The following is a 22,630-nucleotide window of genomic DNA, read 5'->3' as shown; positions in this document are numbered from 1 at the left end:
AGGGCATGCGAAGGTTTGAAAGTTGACAGAGAAAAGATCCTGACTTGGGTAGCGTTCTCTTGTTGGCATATTTGGAAGGTTAGGTGTTGTTTCCTATTCCAACGGAAGCTTATCATCCCTTATCAAGTGTTGGCGGTAATCTCTACAAATGTCAGAGCTTTCAGGGAGGCTTCTTGGATTCCCACGGGGATTATGGGGCTCACACCATATCGAATTTCAATAATCCAAATCGTTTATTTTTTAAGTTGTACCTTTTTTTTCATTTTTACAAAATATTAATCAAATCGGAAATATTTGAGACATTTAATTGAGTTCAAAGAAATTGACCAACACTTTATTCTATAAGAAACAATGAAACTTCATTGTGATGATTAAATAGGCAATTGGTTTCAAATTGAATTGAATTTTTGCAAAAATGATCTATGAATCAAGACTTATAAAATATAAGGTTGGAATCATTGAAGTTCCATATAGAATGGGTCCCACATCTAATCTTGAGAATCTCTTTCCTTAAAAGGCTCTATCTCTTTGTAATGTATTTCTTTCCTATTTAAATAAAAAGAGTACATATTTGTTATTACTCATATGCTTAACAATCGGAAAATCCAAAACATCTCTTTTACAGATAAATTACAACTCGGTACTAAAATGAATACAGAAATGAGTTATATCAATAAACTGAGGATAATTTAGAATAATGCTTGGTTGTTGAAAAAAAAAGCAGCAAATCCAGCTAAAATGAACAAGTGCCTAAACAATTAAAAAATTAAAAATGTGAACCAATATCACTCCAAACAAATGAACACATATCTATTTTCAATTAAGTCTAACATAACATGCTGCTATTCTTTCAGCAGCCAAGCATTATTCGATAATTTCATCCACTTGCTGACATTGGAGAAGAAAACTAATTGAGTGTTTTGCATTTCTGAGTGGGTATGCTGGTTTTTCTGTTGAATTGAATTTGCAAGTTGTTCAATGCCACCCTGATAATAACAGCTTAATTGTGCCAAGACGTTAATCGACTGAATAATTAGGCCATTGTGATTAAAATACAAATGGCCATATGGATCTTAAAAGTGCACTCATATTATATCTATTTTCTAACCCCAAAAAAGGACAAAATCATTTCAAAATCCCCAAAAAAAATCCACTTGGCCTGCCCTTTTAATCATTACAAATTTGTTTTTGTTTTTTTGGAAGTGTTATTGGTACTTCAAAAATCTTATTCTACACTTCTCACAAATGCAAATATAGAAAGTTTGGAGTGTAGAATGAGATTTTTAAAGTGCCAATAACAATTCTCTTTTTTTTATTGACAACTAGGCATAAGCTTGAAAGAATTTTTTTTTAAACTGACAACGGAGTATTAAGTCTGAAAGAATTTTTTTTCTTTATTTTTTTTCCTCACCAAGAGGAACTATTGGAAATTATTTTGATAATTTTGTTTAAAATCAGAAATTATATTTATTAGTTGATATATTTTACATGGTAAAATGTCACGTTTACCATTTTCTTCTTCTGCTAATAGCCTAATAGAGCTAATGAGCCCTTTCATAAGGTGCACTTTGATGTATGAAGGCCTAGCCCATATGTTGTCATTTCTGGTTATCGCTATACACTCGACAACAAAATGAGATAACTGAAAGAAAACATTGTTATCTTATGAAAACTAGAATGAACTTGTTGCCTACAACTTTGTTAGCACTCAAATTTTGGTACCATGCATGTTCCACAACGAACTTATTGATTAATAGAATGCCTTCCGGAAACATTGGTATGAAATCTCCTTATCAACTTTTATTTCGACATACTCCTCATCTTATCCTATCATGGTGACAAGATTCAAGGCTGATATATCTAAAAAGAGGCATTTCTTTTTTAACATTCATTTCTTTTTTAAATTAAACAAGAATGTCAATGGATCCATTTCACGGCATAAAGCCAGATTTGTAGCTAAAGGATATCTCCAACTCATCTTCTTAATTTGGGCTTTGTTCAATCTTTATTTAGATGTCTCCTTGTTTGTTTAACGTAATGACTCCACGATATTGATCTTGTTATTATAGGCTGATGACATATTGTTGAAGCCTCATAGACCAAAACAAAATGATGTAGTAGTTTTCTTTTGAAAAGTGCTATTCGCGTATTTATTTTTATCTTTCACGCACTTTTGTTAATTTTTTATTATCGATCTTCTTTAATTTATTATTTGATCAGACGATCGAAAATTAAAAAGGACGTGTTAGAAGTAAAAATCAGTATGTGGATAGCATTACTCTTTTCTTATATACAAAAATGAGTTACATATGATTATCTTATTACCCGTAGAATTGAAGTCGCACTCGCAAAAATGTTAAAACAATTGAAGGGGAATATGGATAAGCTAAGGGAAAATTTGGCAATTTGATCTCAATACCATCTACCATAGAAAAACAAATCCAAATACACAAAAAGCCAATTTCTTAAATAAATAATAACAAAATATCAGAAAACAAACAAACCTATCTAACTGTCACACATTAAAAAAAAGACAAAGAAAAATATTAAAAAATTATTCAGTAAAAAAAAGGAAAAAAGAAGAAGAAAAAGACAAAAAAGGAAAGGTTAAATAGTAAATGACAGTTGACTACCACCCGCCAGTTTTCCATTCTTCCCGAGAGATTTTGAAGTGTTATCACGTAAGGTGATTCATCACGTGTAATTATATTAATGGTAAGATTTATATATTAAAAAGTTGGTAACTGGGAAAATAAAAGTTTTCCCCACTCCTCCCTCTTCCTCACCGTCACTGCATACAGCTAGGGTTTCTTGCTCTCTCTGCTTTACTTTTTTCTTTCCATATTTTAGTATCTACCTCACAGCCTGTACTATCTCTCTCTCTCTCTTCTTTCTCTCTCCTCAAGGGAAACCAGAAGGCTAACAAAAAGGGCCAAAAAGAAAAGAGGAAATGCAGCTCCCATAGCACTCTCTCCTCTCTCTCTCCCCTCTCTCTCCCCTCCTCTGAGACCCATAAACCAAAACAATGTATGAACTTTGAAACCCCAGAAAGCCACACCCCCTATCCAATTCACCAAAAACACCATCTGGGTTTCCACCAAAATGCATTCGCCAAGCCAAAGGCTGTCCCTTTTCCTCTTCTCCCTGCTGGTTTTGCTCCCCATTGCAAGACCAGATCTGGCTTCTGACCGCGCCGCTCTGCTAGCCCTGCGCTCCGCCGTCGGCGGCCGAACTCTGCTCTGGGATGTGAGCCAGACCAGCCCATGTTCGTGGGCAGGCGTCAACTGTGAGAACAACCGCGTCACGGTGCTTCGTCTTCCCGGCGTGGCTCTCTCCGGCATAATCCCCAGTGGCATTTTCGGAAATCTGACTAGTCTCCGCACTCTCAGTCTCCGTCTCAACGCTTTAAGAGGTCCTCTGCCTTCAGATCTCTCTGCCTGCGTTACTCTTCGTAACCTTTACTTGCAGGGCAATCTTTTCTCCGGCGAAATCCCGGAGTTTGTGTTCAGTCTGCACGACTTGGTCCGGCTGAACTTGGCCTCCAACAATTTTTCCGGTGTGATCTCTCTGGGTTTCAACAATCTCACCAGGCTCAGGACTTTGTATCTCGAAAGCAACAAGCTTTCGGGGACGATTCCGGAGCTGAAGCTGCCCAATCTCGACCAGTTCAATGTATCCAACAATTTGCTAAACGGGTCTGTTCCAAAACAGTTGCAGTCTTACTCTTCGAGCTCGTTTCAGGGTAATTCTCTATGCGGGCGTCCCCTTGCTGCTTGTCCTGGAGACGGTGGCGAAGCTGCCAAGCCTGCCATAGGAGGAGATATAAACATCAATGACCACCACAAAAAGAGAAAGCTTTCCGGTGGTGCTATTGCCGGTATTGTGATCGGATCTGTGCTGGCTTTTCTCGTGATTGTTATGCTTTTGATCCTTTTCTGCCGAAAGAAGAAGAGCAAGAAGACGAGCTCCGTCGCCATTGCCACCGTGAAGCACCGGGAAGTCGAGATTCCTGGCGAGAAGCTGCCTGCGGAGGCTGAGAATGGAGGATATGGAAATGGGCATTCGGTGGCGGATGCTGCCTCCGCGGCGATGGTGGGGAATGGCAAAAGTGAAGCCGGTGGCGCTAGTGGTGCTAAAAAGCTGGCGTTTTTTGGCAATGCGGCGAGGGTGTTTGATCTGGAGGACCTGTTGAGAGCTTCGGCGGAGGTTTTGGGGAAGGGGACTTTCGGGACAGCGTACAAAGCGGTTCTGGAGGCTGGGACTGTGGTGGCTGTGAAGAGGCTGAAGGACGTGACGATTTCGGAGAGCGAGTTTAAAGAAAAGATTGAGGCTGTGGGAGCGAAGGATCATGAGAATTTGGTGCCTCTGAGGGCATATTATTTCAGCAGAGATGAGAAGCTTCTTGTCTATGATTACATGCCTATGGGAAGCTTATCTGCACTTTTGCATGGTCAGTGTTTCTTGCTATTTGATTGCTTGCTTTTTTTGTTCACACATTGCTCTGCCTTTTCGGTTCGATTGTTGTTACTTTATTTCTGTGCTGGAAATTTGACGATGATGGATATGATTTTTTTTCTGATACATCATCAGTTTCTCTAGTTCGGGATGTTTGCTTCAATCTTTTCGCCCTTTCTTTTCCGATTTTTGATCTGGATGATTAGAAGTTATTGGTTTCTTTGAGTTGTGTTTGAGGATTTGGTGTACAAAATTTTGCGTCTCCACAAACACCGTGTTACTTATTTTTGTGTGCTTGTTTCCGCTGTTAGCATTGATACATCCGAGTTTTATACAATGCTGCTTATTTCAGTTGTGTTGGTACTTTGTTTTGCCTGATTTAACAGTTATGCTGTCTGTATATTCTTATATATATATATATATGCAACAATTATCTGGAGTTTGCGATGATTTCAAATCCGTTTCATGGATCTTTGGTTCAGTATTCCCATTTGAGTTTTCTTCAAAGTGTCACATCAATAAGTTTTAAACTTCCATCTTTTCAGCAATGTCGAGGCAATGCGTGCTTTCAATGGTAGAATAATATAGATGAGCTTTATCTTTACTGCCATCTTGTGTTCTATCTTTAATCTACAGGAAACAAAGGAGCAGGTAGGACTCCATTGAATTGGGAAATCAGGTCCGGCATTGCCCTTGGAGCTGCCCGTGGAATTGAATACCTACACTCTCAAGGTCATACTGTCTCCCATGGAAACATAAAGTCTTCCAACATCCTGCTCACAAAGTCCTATGAAGCTCGGGTTTCTGATTTTGGCCTAGCGCACCTTGTTGGCCCCTCATCCACTCCCAACCGTGTTGCTGGCTACCGGGCACCGGAGGTTACTGATCCTCGCAAGGTATCCCAAAAGGCCGATGTTTATAGCTTTGGGGTGTTGCTCCTGGAGCTACTCACCGGGAAGCCCCCAACGCATGCCCTCTTGAATGAGGAAGGAGTTGACCTCCCAAGATGGGTTCAGTCCATAGTCAAAGAGGAGTGGACTTCAGAGGTTTTCGATCTTGAGCTCCTCAGGTACCAGAATGTCGAGGAGGAGATGGTTCAGCTCTTGCAACTTGCGATAGATTGTTCAGCCCAGTACCCTGACAAACGCCCTTCAATCTCCGAAGTGACAAGGCGCATTGAGGAGCTACGTCGTTCTAGCTTGCAAGATGAGCAGCCCGAGGTTGTCCATGATTTAGACGATGTGTCTTCTCGATGAGTTGGGTTGCTCAGGGCAACGGCACCTCGACCATCTTCCCTCATGGATTTGCAGGGAAATTCCTTGCTGTAATTTTTATTCACCCTTTTGTTCCCCATTGCTCTAGTTTTTCTAACTGCCCTTTTGGGGTGGAGATCTGTTCCATTTGTTGTTGTTGGATGATGGTTTTCTTTTCTGTAATTATCACTTCCGCTTTTGCCTTTGCCTTTGCCTTTGCCTTTATTCCTTTATTTGTTGTTATTATTACGACTCTTTAGCTACTCGAAATTAAGATGTGTTGGTTGCTTCATGTCTATCCATAGTTTGGTCAAAGTTTTGTGAAATTAAGCAAACCTGCGTTGGTCATTTTCCAATTCCTGTTTCTCATTTGTTGAAATTCTACCATACGACCGAGGATATTTTAGTATCTCTTTGATCACGTGATCTGATTTTGCAAGAATTCCCCGCTCGTGTGGGATGATATAACAAATTTGAATTCGGGAAAGAGAGAAAGTAACTTGATGGTTGTTGACGAAGATGAGGATGAAGAAAGCTTTATAACAATGCGTAAATGACGTGAGATAGCATTACAGTCACGTTCGGTTCCTATTGAGGTTTTGTAGTAACGATTGAAAGCTTGGTGGTGGACCAAACTATTGCTGTTGAAGTGGAGGGTCCGTGAAGGGACAAAGAAGTGTAAAAAGAGAGCAGACAGTGATGCAGTGGTCCTCGGTATGGTTAATTTTGTTGGGAGTTGGCATCCAAAGCAAACTATAACAGAACTTATTTAAAAAATATGCTTAATTTTGTTGGCTGTGACATTTAGTACTACGATCTGATAGTATTATTTATCATTAGTAAGTGAAAGGTGTTAGGTTCGATTCTCGTAGAAGGTGAATTTGAACTATATTATTGTTAGCACGTTATAAGACTAAGGGCTGGTTTGGTATTGCTGTGCTTTGAAAAAAAATTGATTCTGCTGTGCTGTGAGAATAAGCGGCTGTGAAATAAAGCAGCAGAGTGTTTGGTAAACTTTTTTGTAAAAGTGCTTTTGAAAAAAAAAAAAAAAGAATTATAGTGTTTGGTAAACTTTTATGTAAAACAGATGTGAAAAAAAGCCGATTTTTCAAAGCTAGGTTTTGCAGCTTCTTGTTTTTGGCTTTTTTTTCACCCAAAACTGTGAAAAAAAGCTGAAGCTGAATGTTTACCAAACACAAAAACAGCTCCCAACTTTTTTTCAGAATCACCTCAGTACCAAACCAGGTCTAAGCCCGCCCTAATTCCTCTTGATGTAACTAATATCGTTTGTTAAAATGTCACTTGTAAGTGAAAGTTGTTAGGTTCAATTATCGCAAAAGGTGAATTTGAACTATATTATTACTATCACATTATGAGGCTACGCCCGTTCTAATTCCTTTTGATACAGCTAATATCACTTGTTAACAAAAAAACAAAAAAACAAAAAAAAAAAAAAGACAACAAAATTTTGGTTTTTTCGGTATGGGATATTTTTGTCCCGGGGTTGTGCTGTCCCATCCTCGTATTTTAAAAGAAAATAAATAAAAAATGAAAAATCGTAACAGTAACTTCTGGACCAGAAAGGACACCAAAGTTTTGGGTGTTTGTCTGTATAACAAAACTTTATTCCCAATTTTGACAATTAATAACCTATGTGTAATAAGTTAATACACATTTTTGATGTTTTGTCTTAAGAAATTTGCATCCACGTAGTAATAGTTATCAATAAGACCTTCAAGACAGCTCTTTTACGGAAACACCTATTCACCTATTTGGTTTTGAATCTTGCACTATGAACGGATATGAGATATGTTTGATTCGCTTCAGTTCACATAATAGTTAAATTCAAAATACAAATATAACTTAAATGACACATGCTACTAATTGACATGGCACACACGTGAGCGAGTGCTAAGGAGCTAGTTAGATATAAGATAGGTGGTCAATTTGACTAAATTTTCTGGATAACCTTCAAACACCCACATCCAAGTTTCATAAAAATTACATACAGGGCACAAAAAAGTGGTAAATCACGAAGAGTAACGATTTTGAATTAGTTTTGGAAAGTTTTATGCTGCATTGCACGAGTTATAACTCGGAAACATCCATCGTATATGCAGCGTGTGAAGCAAGAAAGATTTTCGAAACACGAGTTCCAAAGATTTTATACAACGATCAAACATTAGGTCAAAAAATTGAGTAAAACAAGATACAAGGCAATTTGGAACAGAAAGGGATGTGTTTTCACATTGCCATGGCGAAAACCAACAGACTGGTGACAAAAATACTCAAGCTCAACCAGCGCAGGGGATATGAATTGGGATACATCAAATTCCTTAGATACAAAAGACTACTCGACCGTAAAATTGCCGCCCCTGCGGCGGAGAAGTTACCTATAACAGCAAAGAGCACATTCCGAACCAGTTTCGGCAGGTGCAAATTCATCACTCAAATTGCTCAACTGCACATACTGTAAAAGAAAAAGAAAAAAACTGATCGGAGATCATATGTACAGGGTATACAAACACCGATGAGGTGTTTAGGCCCCAAAAAACAAGCCCAAATCATTTTAGTGCTAGAACCCTAATCCCGGCTTTTGACGACCGGGAGCAACTTGCTACGTGCTGGGATTCAGTGACGGATCATCCTTAAAACCCTTTGAAAGCAGATCATAGTTGATTGATGCAAGCTGGGAGAGATTCTGGACCACAATCATAAGAAAATAGTAAGATCATATATTAGGAAAAGGCGAAAATTATATTGAAATACGGCCCAACAACATTCACAGTGGAAATCTATCGAACATGGCATCCAACTCGATATTCATGAAGGCAAACTCACGACCAATTACAGTATACGCACCCTGAGTGGTCATTTTAGAGATAATAAAAGAAACGACAGCCTTGTAAGTTAAGAAATACCTTAAATGAGAAATTGCTGAAAGAGTAATTGATGGAAGAGCCAGACTCGAACTCTGTCAGACCCCCACATTCATCACCCTGTCAATGAACGTTGCCCAAGATCATGTCAGTGCTGCAAATTATATGGAAATAAGGCAAATACAAAATATATTCGCATCAGTAGCTAAAAGCGCTTGTTTCTTGAACTAATGTACCACTTCCTCATGACGGTTGCTCAAGCAACTGCTGCTGCCACTTAAGCTATCAGAATCACTGGAATCATCCATGTCACTAGGTTGATATACATGTTCATCTGAAGGATTCCATGAGTAACGACTGGTGAAGTAACTGGTATCCAGTGCACTCTCTGAAGAGGGAACAAACGCAGCCTGCAAGAAATGGAAAAGTCGTAAGGGAGTGGTGCGGTGGTGCCAACCTAACCGAAGATGAAAATCTGTATCTACATGTTTATGATTTATGAATATGTTGCAACGCACCTTTTGCCTGGCAAGTGTGTCCCAGTTGATATCTTTAAAGAATGGATGCTGCTTCACCTGTATCACAAAGTTGCAATTCTATTAAGTTTATTGAAGAAGTTTGAAAGATCACGCCCTAAAAAATAATGAAAAAGAATAAGAAAGTAAACTAACAAATACCTCTGATGCTCCTCGAGCTCCAAGTCTTTGATTAGGATCTTCTGTCAATAACCTAGAAACTATTTGTATCAGCATCAACTAAACAAACATCACAACTACATACTATCACTCGACATCAGCATATATACATGTTTGAACATACTGAATCTTAAACAGGAACACAAATTCAGTCAAAATCTAAGATCAGTTTTACAGATTCATAGAACAATTTAACAAATTTGATACAAATTGGTATTCTACATTTAGGCTTCTTTGCAAAATGAGAACAGAGTTTCTGCTAACTGAAACCATAAGTGATGGGTTCATAACTTGAAGTAAAAGTACGGAGAAATTTAAGAATATTAACATGAGTATCTCAAAACTAGACCAAAACAGAGCAACCAATTGGCTAATTGACAGGTTTTAATTCTAGTCCGATACATCCCTTGATCTCCACACAAACTGACTAATGGTCAACTTCATGGAGATTCTAACTTCAACAGAAACAAATATTTCCACCTCAGCAAAGTGATGACAAAATATATCTTTGAAAGCAATAATGTTGCATTAAAAGATCGCTAATGCTTCACTTACTGATCAATAAGATCCCGCGCTTCAGGACTCATCTCACCAACCCCAGGCCAAGGTATATTACGGTTGAGAATATTATCAAATATAGTCTACAAGCAAAAGAAGAAAATGTTAAAAGAAGCAATTTAGAACTCAAACAAACTATGAAATCACAAACAATTTTTGTTGTAAACAGAGTAAACACCAAGCCTATGTAGTATAACATATTTTAGAGGCAACGTATTAACCTGAGGGTGCTCCGCATTGAAGGGTGGAATTCCAACAATCAATTCAAATAAAATGACACCAACAGACCACCAATCTGCAGTTGCACCTGTGGACCATAAAACAGCAGCAAGTTGTTAATCTTACAACGGTTAACTGATCAACCAATAAACAGAACAGAAAGCTATTTGGCAAAAACACGAGAGCACAATGGTTGCGCCCTTAAATACTTAAATAATGATCAACCAAATAAGAGAACAGCTAGATGTGTGGGGAAAATCAGGGAAAACAAGAGCATTATGGTTGGTTGCCCTTAAACATTGTTTCAGCTTCCATGAAAGACTAAACAGTACCAATGAATAATGATTAAACCATTTTAGCCCATAGTTGAACATTACTGAATAATTAGTATTTCTTTCTTGATGTTGAAGCTTAACCTAAGGTTGGAGAGTTTTAAAACAAAATAAAGGAAATAATAGCACCTTAAACTTAGAAAAGACTATACGAACCATGTCCTGTTCCCAAAAGTATTTCTGGTGCCAAATAGTCAGGTGTACCGACAGCAGAACGTTTCTTTCGGCTTTCTTGTTGATGCTCGGAGAGAGATGATTCGGGTTCATCTTCCCCTGGAAGGGATGTGCTACTAACTGCTGGACCAGATAAATCATCCGTGCTGTTGATGAGACCAACCTTCGAAAGCCCAAAGTCTGTCAACTGCTCAGATGAAACACAAAAGGTTAAAATTGGGTGGTGAAAGAAGTGACAACCATATATAACTCCCAATTAACTGCTACACAAAAATGAATTCTTTCCAACCCACAAGGCACAAACTACTGAAATTTTTATTTAAGAAAGAAATAGATTGAGAGCAATCTTCGGATGTGCCTACGTGAGTGCTAGTGCTCTATAATATAATGTGAAATAATTGAAATTTATTCAAAGTGTTTCATTTATCTTGAACAAAAATAAGCACCCAACTAAAGCTAAACCAAGTTACCATCACGACCTCTAGTAGAGATGGATTTTCAAATTTCACTATCCAGCAACTGAAAAACTCAACGATAAAAAAACCACTATTATACTGACACTGAAACGCAACAAAACTAATAAAGATAAATAAGTATGTATGTACCTTAACATGGCCGTCATGAGCAATTAACAAATTGTCAGGTTTCAAATCACGATGAACCACACGAAGTGAATGTAAATATTCTAAAGCAAGCACCTGCAAAATCAAATATAGATAAACAGGACCTCAGATTATAAACTAGCAAAAAGTATGCAGCAAAATAGTTCTGAACAAGTTGCAAGCCCATACCACTTCTGCCATATATATACGAGCAACCTCCTCGTCCAAGCAGCCTAAATTCCTCAACAATGAGTATAGATCTCCTCCATTCAAATACTCCATCACAAGATACAAATTTTCACGACAAGTAAAAGAATAGAAGAAGCGAACCTGATACAATTCAAATTTGTGTTAGAATGAAACTAAATGTTTCTCAAGGCAAGGTAAAACGCTTTACTAGAACACCTGCTCACCACAAAAGGATTGCGGACTGAAATCAAGATGTCACGTTCTGCTAATATACTTTCAACAGCATTCTTCCGGATCATATCAGCCTTTTTAAGAACCTGTTACAAATGATACAAAATAAGAATGAGCAAATCCTCTTCATGCTCAACAACAGGACAAAACCAAAACATTATTTTCTTTGTTTTCGGGGTGTTTGTGGAGATGGAAACACTAAATTTATAGACTAGACAGGCTAGATGTCATCCAAAGTAGCATCATTTTCATCAATTATGGTACTTAAAAACCATTAAATTGATTATGCCAAAAGCTTCCACAGGGTCAAATTAAAAATAAAAATAAAGATAGAGATGAAGAAGCTATCTCAATAAATAAAAGCACACAGAAGACCGGCTATAACATGAATAAATCACCCAAAAAAACAACTCAGTAATGTACAGAAAAGTATATCAAAGACAACAGTAAGCTTAAACAACTAAGGGTGACATGGAGCAATACAGTCAGCAAGAAATTACATGTCTAATTATGTGGTACCTTAATTGCAAAAAGATCCCCTGTTGTTCTCTTTTTAGCTAAGAAAACTCGTCCAAATGCCCCACGACTTATTGGTTTGATAATTTCAAAATCATCTATAGATGTTCGGTCCTTGGAAAAAGGTATAGGGCTTGTACGAACCACGTCATCTTCTAAAGGAGCTTCTTCATCAATTACGGTAGTTGCTAAATCAACCTTCTCATCATCCACTAACTCACAAAGCTGCAAATACTTCTCCCTAGAAAATCAACATTAGGATATTGTAAAATGGAACTTAAAAAGGGAACTGAGAAGGTCACACGTAGTTTTGCTGATTACTCAATGAATTGTTTACTAATACATTTCAAGAGAAATGTAGATACCATAATTCAAGGTATATTAATGAACACTTTAGTTGAAGGCTTCAAGCTTGTAAAAGCCAAGAAAAATAGCAGCAAGTACCCACCGAATCAGCTTCTCAATGCGTGCCCCAAATGTTTCCACGGTAAGTGCATCAAACTTTCTGCGGTCTATAACAACTCTCAAGTCTTCAAGACAAGTCAGTAGATACGGCATAGAGTGATCATCATCCAAAGGTGTATTTGCCACGCACCGAGCAATATCAGAAAGTTCATTCATCTGTATCATTCAAATGGAGTTAGCTTTGATAGCATGAAAAATAAAATTTTGATACAAAGTTCAGTACCACTAAGCACAGCACCAAGGCCAGCAAAATGCACACACTCATAATCTGGAGGGGGTGCACAGTACTTGAGGTGATAATTTTCATTTAATAAGAAAACTTAAGGACTTGGAAAGGACAGCAAAGTCTTTCCATTGCATTTTGAATCTGACAAAGATTATAGTTCATGTTGTAAATTGATATTCAAAGGCAGTACAATTGCATCCCAAGCATCACAAGCATGTGCCTGGGCAACTCCCAGAGCAAAGAAGTATTTGTAAAATCAAACAGATTTATAAGATACCTGAGGTATATCGTCTTGCTCAGAGAAAGAAGCCTTGCCTGCGAGGAGCAAGTCAATCTGACTGCCACTTGGGGTCAATAAGGGAGACCTAGGAGTCATGCTGCCTGCAGATGATGTTGTCATTCCTTGATCAGACTTTGGACCAAAACGAGTTCTACATGACATGGAAGGTAGCCCTTTCAGGTCATCCATAAAAGATGAATTATCAGCTTCAGGAAAACAATCAAGCATGTCCTCTGAGCCTCTGTGAGACCAGTCACTAAGTTTTGGAGATAGAACCTCTGATTCTTCTGTCATGCTTGAACTAGATGCTTTTGCAATGTCTGGACTTCCTACACCATGCTGGATATCCTTTTGAGCAAAGGACTCCATCAGTTTTTCAAGGGTCTCAGAAATTATGACAAGACGTTCATTCACACTTATACCTTTCTTATCACATCGATCAGCAATTGCACAAATTCTTGAATGGTCTTCCACATTTGCAGTTGGAACCTCCTCCTCACAGATGCGACATATTATAGAACTATCGTCAGATACATTTTGTTGATTTCCCCAACCCCAAGAAGGTTTGTGCTGGTGCTTGGAAGAACGTTCATGAGAACCCTTGCCAGAGGGCTCAGGAGGCTTAACAGAAGTAGGATCGATGTCAGAAGTCCCTCTCTTGTTGTCTGAACCTTTCAAATGTTCAACCTTAGAATCACTCTGCTCCTTAAATTCAGTAGCTTCTTTCATGCTTTTTGCAACCGGAGATGGGAATTTCTTCCATGATGTCATCCGGTCCCTACCAGCAGGAGACTCCAAATTCTTAGAGGGTTGATCAACAGGAGGTGCGAACAAATTTCCCCGTTGTATAACATGGTCTCTCTTCCATTCCGAGCCATGTTGCTCCTGACTGTAAAATTTCCTAGCTGAAGCTGCTTTAGAGGCTTTTGCAGCGCTTAAACTCTTTGGATCCTTTGCCAAACTTGGAGGAATTCTTTTATCAGAGGAACGCAGAACTCTTGATTGACGAAGCTGGAAAACTTGTTCATCCTCAGCCAATCCAGTTTCCTTATGGAATTGCAGCAACCTAGTACACCTTGTGAGTATGAAAAGCATTCGAGTGTGAAGCTGCTTCAGCACCCCCGGGGGAAGTTCTTGACGTCTATCATCCAATTCCTGAACTATGCCCTCACACTGAAGCCAAAACTCTCCAGATGATGTCATTGCACAACTTCGAGCCAAAACCAGCAAATCCTCAAGAGTTTCCTGCCACTCTGGATGATTATCTGCATCTTTTTCAAGAATTCCAACTAAATCTGCCGCAAATATAGCCAGATCAGAGTTCACTTCTTCCTTTGCTTTGTCAAACTTTGCCCTAATCGCAACCAAGATTTCCTGCATATCAGAAGCATATTCCAAGCAGGTAAAATTTCCTAGTTCAAATTTATCTACTAAAAAATGTGATATAAAAGGAAGACATACGTACCTCCAGGTTGTTCAAGCCTCGAGGCTTCCAAAATGGGAAAGGTCTTACACCTTTTGAATTCAGTTCATGGGAAAAACTTTTTATATCAGCAGGAAACCTCTTTCTTGGTGCACTTGTTAAGCGGAGTATGGCTTGAAAACGAGGAGACTCGGACTCCTTAGGATTTTCACAATCATATGCAGTCTATTAAGGAAAAATATCAATCGCAAACACATTATGACAAGAAATAATAGAATAGGGAAACCGTCAGAAATAAGAAATAAATATGCCGAGACAAAAAATAAAATAATTGTACCCGCACCTCTGGTGTACGTACATCCGAACTTCTTAAGCCTCCAGAGTGACCCCAAGATGATATGTTTCTCCCTGTTAAGGATGATGGAGGTATCAAAAGCCATTAGAGGGGAAACACAACAGGCATCGCACTCATATAGAAAAATGAAAATGTACAAATAATTTGCATAAAAGAGCAAAGGCGTTCTAGTATCAACTCATGAAGCTTGATTAAGTCACCACGCACAACCACACTTGTCGTCCATGTTTTCCTAAACATACACCTAGTGATGGGTGGAGTACTACCATTAAGCTAGATTCATGTAGCGGACAGGGAAACCCACGTCAACCAGAGCCACGTCCACCCATCATACCATTGCACACTCATCAAAAGATAAAGCTTTCAATGCTCTACAGATTATTCGAAATCGATGCCTTTTACAAATGTAAAAACAATTAATAGTTTTAGTTAGAGTCCTAGTCACTTTTACGGTAATGCCTACAACCTACTGGAGTGATTTCAGAACCAAGTGACTCCTAAGTTCTAAGCTCAAAACACGACCTAAAGGCTAAATCTTTAACCATAACCCAGTACTTACAGCATAAACTAAACTAGCACAACTTAAAAAAAAAAAAAAAAAAAATCCTGCATTGCATAATTGCTCAAAATTGTACCAGCTTCTGCCGACGATTCCCCGTTGTGTAACCGCGATGGCGCCACCACGTTCGGGCTCTGGTCTCTCGAAGGCAAACTACCAGTTGAGGCAGCATCAGAATTGCTGCCATTATCACCCCAATTCCCACTTACCACATTTTCATTGAACCCAATCCTAGTCTGACTCGCAGCATCCTTCTTCTTCCCCCCACCGCCCGACCCTAAACGATCGCCGCCCACGCCCGGCCTAGACAAATTACTCGAGCCCAGCGCGGACCCTTTGTCACCCCTAAACCCGAAAAAGCTCTCCTGCGGTAACGGCCCCGATCTCGTCTTTATCCTATTCAACCCCAGCGATGACGCCAGAATGGGAGAAACCGACGCCGCAGACTCCGCCGCCCCCGTTGTGGACGCGGACGACTTCTTGGGAGTCGCACCAGTCAAGCTCGCGGACTTCGCCGGCGTCTTCAGCTGAGTTGGACTCTCTTTCCCCTTCACATCCTTCTTCTTTGACAAGTCTTTGACTAGACTCCGCCGACTGAAGCCGCCGCCGCCGCCAGAACTGGTACTCGGGCCCGGCGAGTCGTCTTTGGACGCGGATTTGGGCTTCTTCTTATCGGATCGGATAGGGGAGTTGGAACCCAGAGATCGCGGACTATTATTGGAGCCATCGGGGCTGTTGGAGGAGTCGGACTTCTTGGAGGAGAAGAACCTGGCCTTGAACACCATTACTGTGTAGATATTTTTCTACGGCTTCCGAAATCGAAGCAACCCTAGCGTGGAAGCATAGGGCTGCTTTCCACAGACAGAGAGAGAGAGAGAGAGAGAGAGAGAGAGAGAGAGAGAGAGAGAGAGAGGGTGGAGTTGGTTGGAAGTTCGGGAAATGGATGTGTCGATGGTTTGAATGTAGAGAGAGAAACAAGAGGGTTGCGGAAGAAAGAGAGAAGAATGTGAGTCTTCGAGTCCAAAGGCGTGGATATAGCGGTCTCCTCGTCTAAATCATTTTTCCCAAATCTCGATTTCGAACTTTATTAAAACAGTTTTCTACGTTTGAAATCTATATTTCTAATTTTGTACCTGTATACGTTTGAGTTTTGAATGAACCGCTTTTGTAACGTTACATGAAATATTTATCTTTGCAGTTGAGATTTTAAATTTAAATTTCAGTTCATTATCGCTCATGTAAAATTTAAAAAAATCAAATCTCTTCTTATACTTTAAATTAGTTTTCACCAGACTAATGCTTGAGTTAAAAACAAAAGAAAACATAAATGAAATATAACGTTTTAAGACTTTCTAGGAATTTTGTGAATGGACCTTTTTAAATTTCTTTTTTTAGAGGGAATGTTATGTTACCATGTTTTGTATTTTTTTTTATAAGAGTAAAAAACTTATAAAAGGTCACATGCATTAAAACTTAAATTGGAAGGGAAGGGAAAAAAATAAGTAGGGTGAAAGTCAAACCACATGAAGAAAATATATTTTTATATGAGTATAATGAATTAATTCACCCGTCGATTATGAGATTCAAACTTAAAATGTTTTACTTATAATTTTAGATAAATACCGTTGTACCATATATATTTTTTTAACAAACGATATTGTTTACATTAAAAGGAAGTTATAGGCTTAATCACACAATGAATGTGTGCTTAGCCTCACAATAAGTTATGAATAATGTGGTTCAAATTCGTCTTTGGTGCTTTTGACGAGAATCGAATGTAAAATTTTTTTACTTACGAGTGAATATGAATATCACTAGATCATAGTATTAATTGTCCGCTATACCTCATTATCAAAGGGTTGTTTTGTTCCAAGTTGATATTATGAATTGGTATAATTTACGAGCGAGGAGTAGAAGGGACGACTGATACCTCAAGCTTGCCCAGAAGAAGTGATAGGGCAGTGATCCGTAAGGTAAACATTGACCCATTGAAGCAGTCGCACTAGTTGGGCTCGTCTTGCCTGCAAGTTGCTTAACATTTGAGCCCATTTAACATCATAAGGCCCAACACAAGGCCCGTCCCACAATGAGTTGGGTTAAATTTGCCAATTTTAATCTGGATTCTGGTAATGCCTCCATTACGGATCGGGTGAATAGAGCTGCATGGGCCATGACGTGGTCCAAACTACCAACTATTTGCTTATTTATTTAAAAGTAGTTTCGTTGGATTATAAGGGAGGAAATATTTTTCATTGTGATCGGAATACGGATAGTATATTAGATGTTTTTATATAAGTGGGAAATTTTATTATTTAAGTTATTAATTTTTTAACACACATCACACCATTTGTATAGTAACACGTATCATTTCGTGTTCTGGTCACATTGAAAAATCTCTTCTAAGGGAGGAAGAGGGTGGGAGAACATGAATTGAGATTCTCTTCAGGTCTTTTGTGTCTGGAGCTAAGGACTTGAAAATTCAGATTGTTTAAGAGAAAGAAAGAGATATTGACTGTTCAATAGCTGATTTTGTGTGAAGTAGGTCAATAAAATATGTTAATTGAAATCACAAAATTTAAATAATGTTCAGAATTTCCCCATCCATCTGTTTCGGACTCAGTGATTCAGAAAAAATCTCAATCCAGAGAACATAGAACCCGAGTGAGGAAGACCACCAACTATTTTAATTTGGAAACTTTTTTTTTTTTTTCAAATGTAAAAGTTATTAAGTCCACAAACTTTTGGATGGTCAAAAGGCAAAAGGGAGAGCCAAATGTCTTATAAGCTAATTATATTATTCTTAGACACAAGTTGCGTTGTGGCTGTATGAGAATATTTTTGCTCACTACTTCGGTAATGCTCAATTGCTAACTATTTTGTTTATTATTATTTGATGAGTTAAAATTTTGAGATTTATGTTCAAAATTTGTATAGTATTATACACAAATTTCAAAATTTAAAATCATCCGATAATAATAAATATGGTAATAAATATTACAACCAATTGAGTGTGATTGGCGAAAATGCACTTGTAGTTGTATAGCGCACCTTCAATCCCTTTTTTTTTTTAATTATTACCTATACTAAGTGACTTGTTAGTGCCGATAAAGAGCAGATATTCTACACTTTTACACCCGAGCATAAATTTTATATTGTGTACTTTTTTTTAATAAAAAATAAGAGTTGTTGGTGAGAATTTCATCTTCACAAAAAACCAACAATGTTGGTTACACTTACATGTACTATGCTCAAATGGATATTTTATGGGGTATTGTTATCCACACTTCTATTTTTACCTTTTAGTGTTAGCTTTTATCTTTTAATATTCTTCAATTCATTTAAAATTAACGACCAAAAATTAAAAGAGTTTACAAAATATAAAAATAATGTGTAAATAGTATCGTCCCATTTTATAATGCTATACAAGGACAAATGCATTCCACAAGTCTATTTTATGTACAATAATATAAGCATTTGGATTATTTTTTTCTCATGCCCACCTTCATGTGCACATTGGACAATAGAATAATAAGTAGTAAATTATTTAATTTACAAAGTGCGTCACACACTTCGTCATGTTTAGGACCACAAGAAAGGAATCGATTTTTGAGAGACAAAGACGTATTTGTTTTTATCAAAAGTAATATTAGGGAGACAAAATATTTATACGAAATTTTTAAAATTATACTATGTAGTTGTTGATGATTATAATTATTTATAATTGTTAATTTAGCGTACTTATTTTTTATTAATAATCTATCATATAATTTGCAAATTTAGTGAATAGTTGATTTATCTAGCATTATTTTTTTTTTTTCAAATTTCCAATAACAGCATGCATGTATTGCTTAAATACTTATTGATTTTGGCAAAATTAGGTAAAAGCACTCCAATTATACATCTTATTAATTAAACATTTGTGGGTTTTCAACTTTTTATTAAAACGCTTTGTATTTTGATTAAGGTGCTTCCGTCTTTATCCATGTCATTTGTTTTAATTTCCAACTCATCATTTTAAGTAAATTTTAAAGAAAACAAAAAAAAATTGAAAATAAGAGTTATTTATATTGAAACTGATGAGATCTAAAATCCTAAATTATTGGAAAGAAAATAAGTCTGAAATTTTTGATTGAGTCATTATCCCAATAATTAATTGTTAAGAATTTGATATAATTAATTTTCAATACAAAGTTTTAATATGAAAATTTCTCTTTTTTTAGAGGGTCATAACATACCATTAGATTGTACGTACCAAAGTTAAGTTAACACATTATACCAATACCATGGTAAATACTAAAACAAGAATAACATAACGTGACACACCTCGACCGAAATCAGGGCGTGCTGGCCGTCACGTGGAAGTGACGTAGCCATGTGCACGTGCGGAAGCTAATAAAAAGTAATATAAAAGTACGAATAATTAAAAACTAGCATACAAAGTAGTAAAAACAAGTGCTAGCATAAGTGAGACGCTAAGTTCAGAGCAATAAGTCTACAATAGTCCAAATTAAAATGATGCGACAACAGTGCACCCGAAGGTGGCCCTACATTGGTGAGAGTCTGTCAGAAATGCCGGGAAACCCTCTGGGAAACCACTGAACCTGCTAAGCAACTAGAACCTGGAGGGGCGCAAAACAAAAGCGTGAGTGGGCAAAAACAAAGCTTTTCAAAAACAATATTCTAACCCCTCGCCGTAAAACCTGTATACTTCCCAGAAAATAAACATATGCTTGTATATATAGATATGCCAATCATGCTCCATAATATGCCATGACGAAACCTCAAAATAGAATGCAAGTGCTCAAGTATAATCACATCAAGGTATATATAGTCTGACAACCGGAGTCACCTAAAGTGACATGTACGGCTGTATCTAGAGTTCAAATCTCAAACTCAGTAACTGAACCTGCCCACGAGTCGGAACCACCTAAAGTGGTATGTACGACAGGCCTGGGTGTAATACATATAAACGCTCTAGTGCTACGATCACGTAAAGGCTGTGCGAATAATCGCGAGTCACCTACGAGTCGGAATCACCTAAAGTGGTCTGTACGACAGGACTGTGCACCTAACTTGGATCCAAGCCGAGCGTATGGTGTGGGAGGTGAACAACACGTGAAGGACTGTGCCCTACTCTGGGTGGGAGCACTAACACCGGGGTGCAGGTTATGAGCTCTCTAAGCATCTCTAATCCCTCCTGAATATAAACACGAATAACACTTACCTGTGCCTCCACAACACCAATTATGCATACGTATGTATATACGATTAATAAAGCCACTAATGATGCATAAAGAACAATAATATAACACATGCATATAACTAATAACATTTATATCAATTATGGGAAAATAATAGTATATAGGTATATACGGAAAACCAAAAGCCCACTCACTGGTATGTGGAAGGGTCGTAACCCCCTACCTCGAGTGACCACGCTTGTCCTCGGGATACGTCTCACCTATATGCGAAAATACTATAAAAACGTTAATTTTAAAGCACATAACCTTCCTTTCGTAATAATTTCTCATACATTGCTCAAAATGGACAATTGAATATACCAATGTGCTCTACACAACCTCAGGATCACACCCATATTTTTAGAAAAATTTTCCACCGCCGCACACGCCCCCATGCGCCAGCCACGCGCAGGCACGTGCCTGGCACGCTGACGGCGTCAACTGACGCCGTTAGGAATATTCCGTCAGTTTTGACAGATTCTGTTAACGGCATCAGGAATATTCCGTCACCTTCTCCGGCGAGACTCCGGTGCCGTCGCCGGCGCCGGAAACTGGAAATATCTTCTAACTTCGTTTTCTCTCTCATTTCTCAACCATTTTCCACGATTCTTGCACCAAATTGAAGCCTAGAACTAGTAGAACAACGATATAACAATTTTAAGGCCTAAAAATCACGAGATCTTACATGTCCACACAATCCAAAACCGGCCAACTTCAAACCAGGCGATTCCGACGTCAAAACTCTTCGAACGAAGCACTCCGAGGCTCATTGGGACCTCACCAAGTCACCTACGAGCTTCAAAATCCCAAAAACGTGCTAGATTACTTTTGCATGAATAGTACCCCCAACTGGTTTCGTGAAAACAACGTGAAAACAGTGGTTTTCTTACCTGAAAATGGCACGACTGGACTCCTCCCAGCCTCACGAGCTCGAAGGTGGTCTTGGTTCCCTCGATCTGCTAAGGTTTGAGTGTGTTTGTGTGTGTCCGTACGTTTTCAAAAGGAAGAGGAAGGAAAGAGGACTCGGGAGAGAGAGAGAGAGACAGGGAAAGGGACAGAGAGACAGCGAGGGTGAGAGTGTGTGTGGGTGGCCCAACACATGCCAACACACCATCAAACAACCAATAAATGTAAACGAAACGAACTAGGGGCAAGGTAGTCATTTCACACGCACGTCTTCGATATTTTCGGGACGGGATGTCACATAACGTACCAAAATTAATAATTTGTAATGTACCAAAATATTAATACGTAAACATAACATGTTGAAAAAAATTTAAACTTAGGCAGAAAAAAAAACCAAATAACGTAAACATAACTAAAATTTATCTAAATTACAACATGTAACGAAAAAGACTTAACATTATGTTTGGATGAGGAAAATAAACATGGAATTTTGGTAAAAGTTAGAATTTATAAATTAACAGGCACCAATTCTCTTGTTTTAATTCATAAACATAAAAATTTAGAATTTCGGCATGGAAAAAAAACTTGGAACTTGGGACCTCCAAATCCCAAGTTCAAATTCCATGTAAATAGGTGTCATTTCTCAATTTTTATGATTGAGAGTTTAAAAATAACAAATTCTGTATTCAATTTCATTGTTTTTTTAGGTTAACCAAACAAGAAAATTTACAAATTCTAAAAAATAAAATCTCGTCATTTTAATTTCCGTCGTTTTTAAATTCCTTAGCAATCTTAAATTTTTTCACCCAAACATAATATAACTTTCCAGTGTAAAGTCACACCACGTGACGACATTTGATTGCGCCTTCATGCTTAAATGCCGTCGTTTCACCAGGGTCAGATCTTTATCCTTCTCCTCAAAACGTCACCCACATGCCCACATGCAAAAACCCAGCCTTACTGAAAACGACAACACTTCCCACAAAAATAAAAATATATAAATATAAATAAAAAATACCAAAAATTATATAGAATGGAAGTCCCGAGCCCCGACACGCGTCCCACCCAGCATC

At 38.1% G+C, this 22,630-nt stretch overlaps 2 protein-coding genes across 2 annotated transcripts; one reads left to right on the top strand and one right to left on the bottom strand.

The window, feature by feature from the left end:
• Positions 1 to 2,777: 2,777 nt before the first annotated feature.
• On the top strand, positions 2,778 to 5,913 carry LOC103946913 (probable inactive receptor kinase At1g48480). The gene is made up of 2 exons (XM_009357736.3): positions 2,778 to 4,450; positions 5,092 to 5,913. Exons 1-2 carry the CDS (start codon positions 3,103 to 3,105, stop codon positions 5,709 to 5,711), a joined length of 1,968 nt encoding a protein of 655 aa, XP_009356011.2. The 5' UTR covers positions 2,778 to 3,102; the 3' UTR covers positions 5,712 to 5,913.
• Positions 5,914 to 7,996: 2,083 nt separating this feature from the next.
• On the bottom strand, positions 7,997 to 16,440 carry LOC103946914 (probable serine/threonine protein kinase IREH1). The gene is made up of 17 exons (XM_009357737.3): positions 15,488 to 16,440; positions 14,841 to 14,905; positions 14,540 to 14,722; positions 13,072 to 14,448; positions 12,552 to 12,724; positions 12,107 to 12,344; positions 11,581 to 11,673; positions 11,357 to 11,497; positions 11,171 to 11,263; positions 10,548 to 10,752; positions 10,062 to 10,147; positions 9,838 to 9,923; positions 9,265 to 9,316; positions 9,106 to 9,162; positions 8,824 to 8,997; positions 8,630 to 8,707; positions 7,997 to 8,409 (listed from the first exon to the last, which is right to left on the bottom strand). Exons 1-17 carry the CDS (start codon positions 16,194 to 16,196, stop codon positions 8,326 to 8,328), a joined length of 3,894 nt encoding a protein of 1,297 aa, XP_009356012.2. The 5' UTR covers positions 16,197 to 16,440; the 3' UTR covers positions 7,997 to 8,325.
• Positions 16,441 to 22,630: the final 6,190 nt, after the last annotated feature.

The sequence above is a fragment of a genome, unplaced genomic scaffold (assembly GCF_019419815.1).
Source record: "Pyrus x bretschneideri cultivar Hongxiangsu unplaced genomic scaffold, Pyrus_bretschneideri_v1 Contig3, whole genome shotgun sequence".
In the NCBI taxonomy this organism is placed as follows: domain Eukaryota; kingdom Viridiplantae; phylum Streptophyta; class Magnoliopsida; order Rosales; family Rosaceae; genus Pyrus; species Pyrus x bretschneideri.
This window is presented reverse-complemented; position numbering and strand designations above follow the sequence as displayed.

Bases quoted from the DNA above. Each gene is read 5' to 3' on its own strand.
- LOC103946913 (XM_009357736.3), top strand. From the start codon at position 3,103: ATGCATTCGCCAAGCCAAAGGCTGTCCCTTTTCCTCTTCTCCCTGCTG. The intron at 4,451-5,091 runs GTCAGTGTTTCT...TTTAATCTACAG, and splicing joins CTTATCTGCACTTTTGCATG to GAAACAAAGGAGCAGGTAGG.
- LOC103946914 (XM_009357737.3), bottom strand. From the start codon at position 16,196: ATGGTGTTCAAGGCCAGGTTCTTCTCCTCCAAGAAGTCCGACTCCTCC. The intron at 12,345-12,551 runs GTGGGTACTTGC...TTGATTTTCTAG, and splicing joins CGCATTGAGAAGCTGATTCG to GGAGAAGTATTTGCAGCTTT. The intron at 10,753-11,170 runs GTACATACATAC...TCATCTGAGCAG, and splicing joins CTCATGACGGCCATGTTAAG to TTGACAGACTTTGGGCTTTC.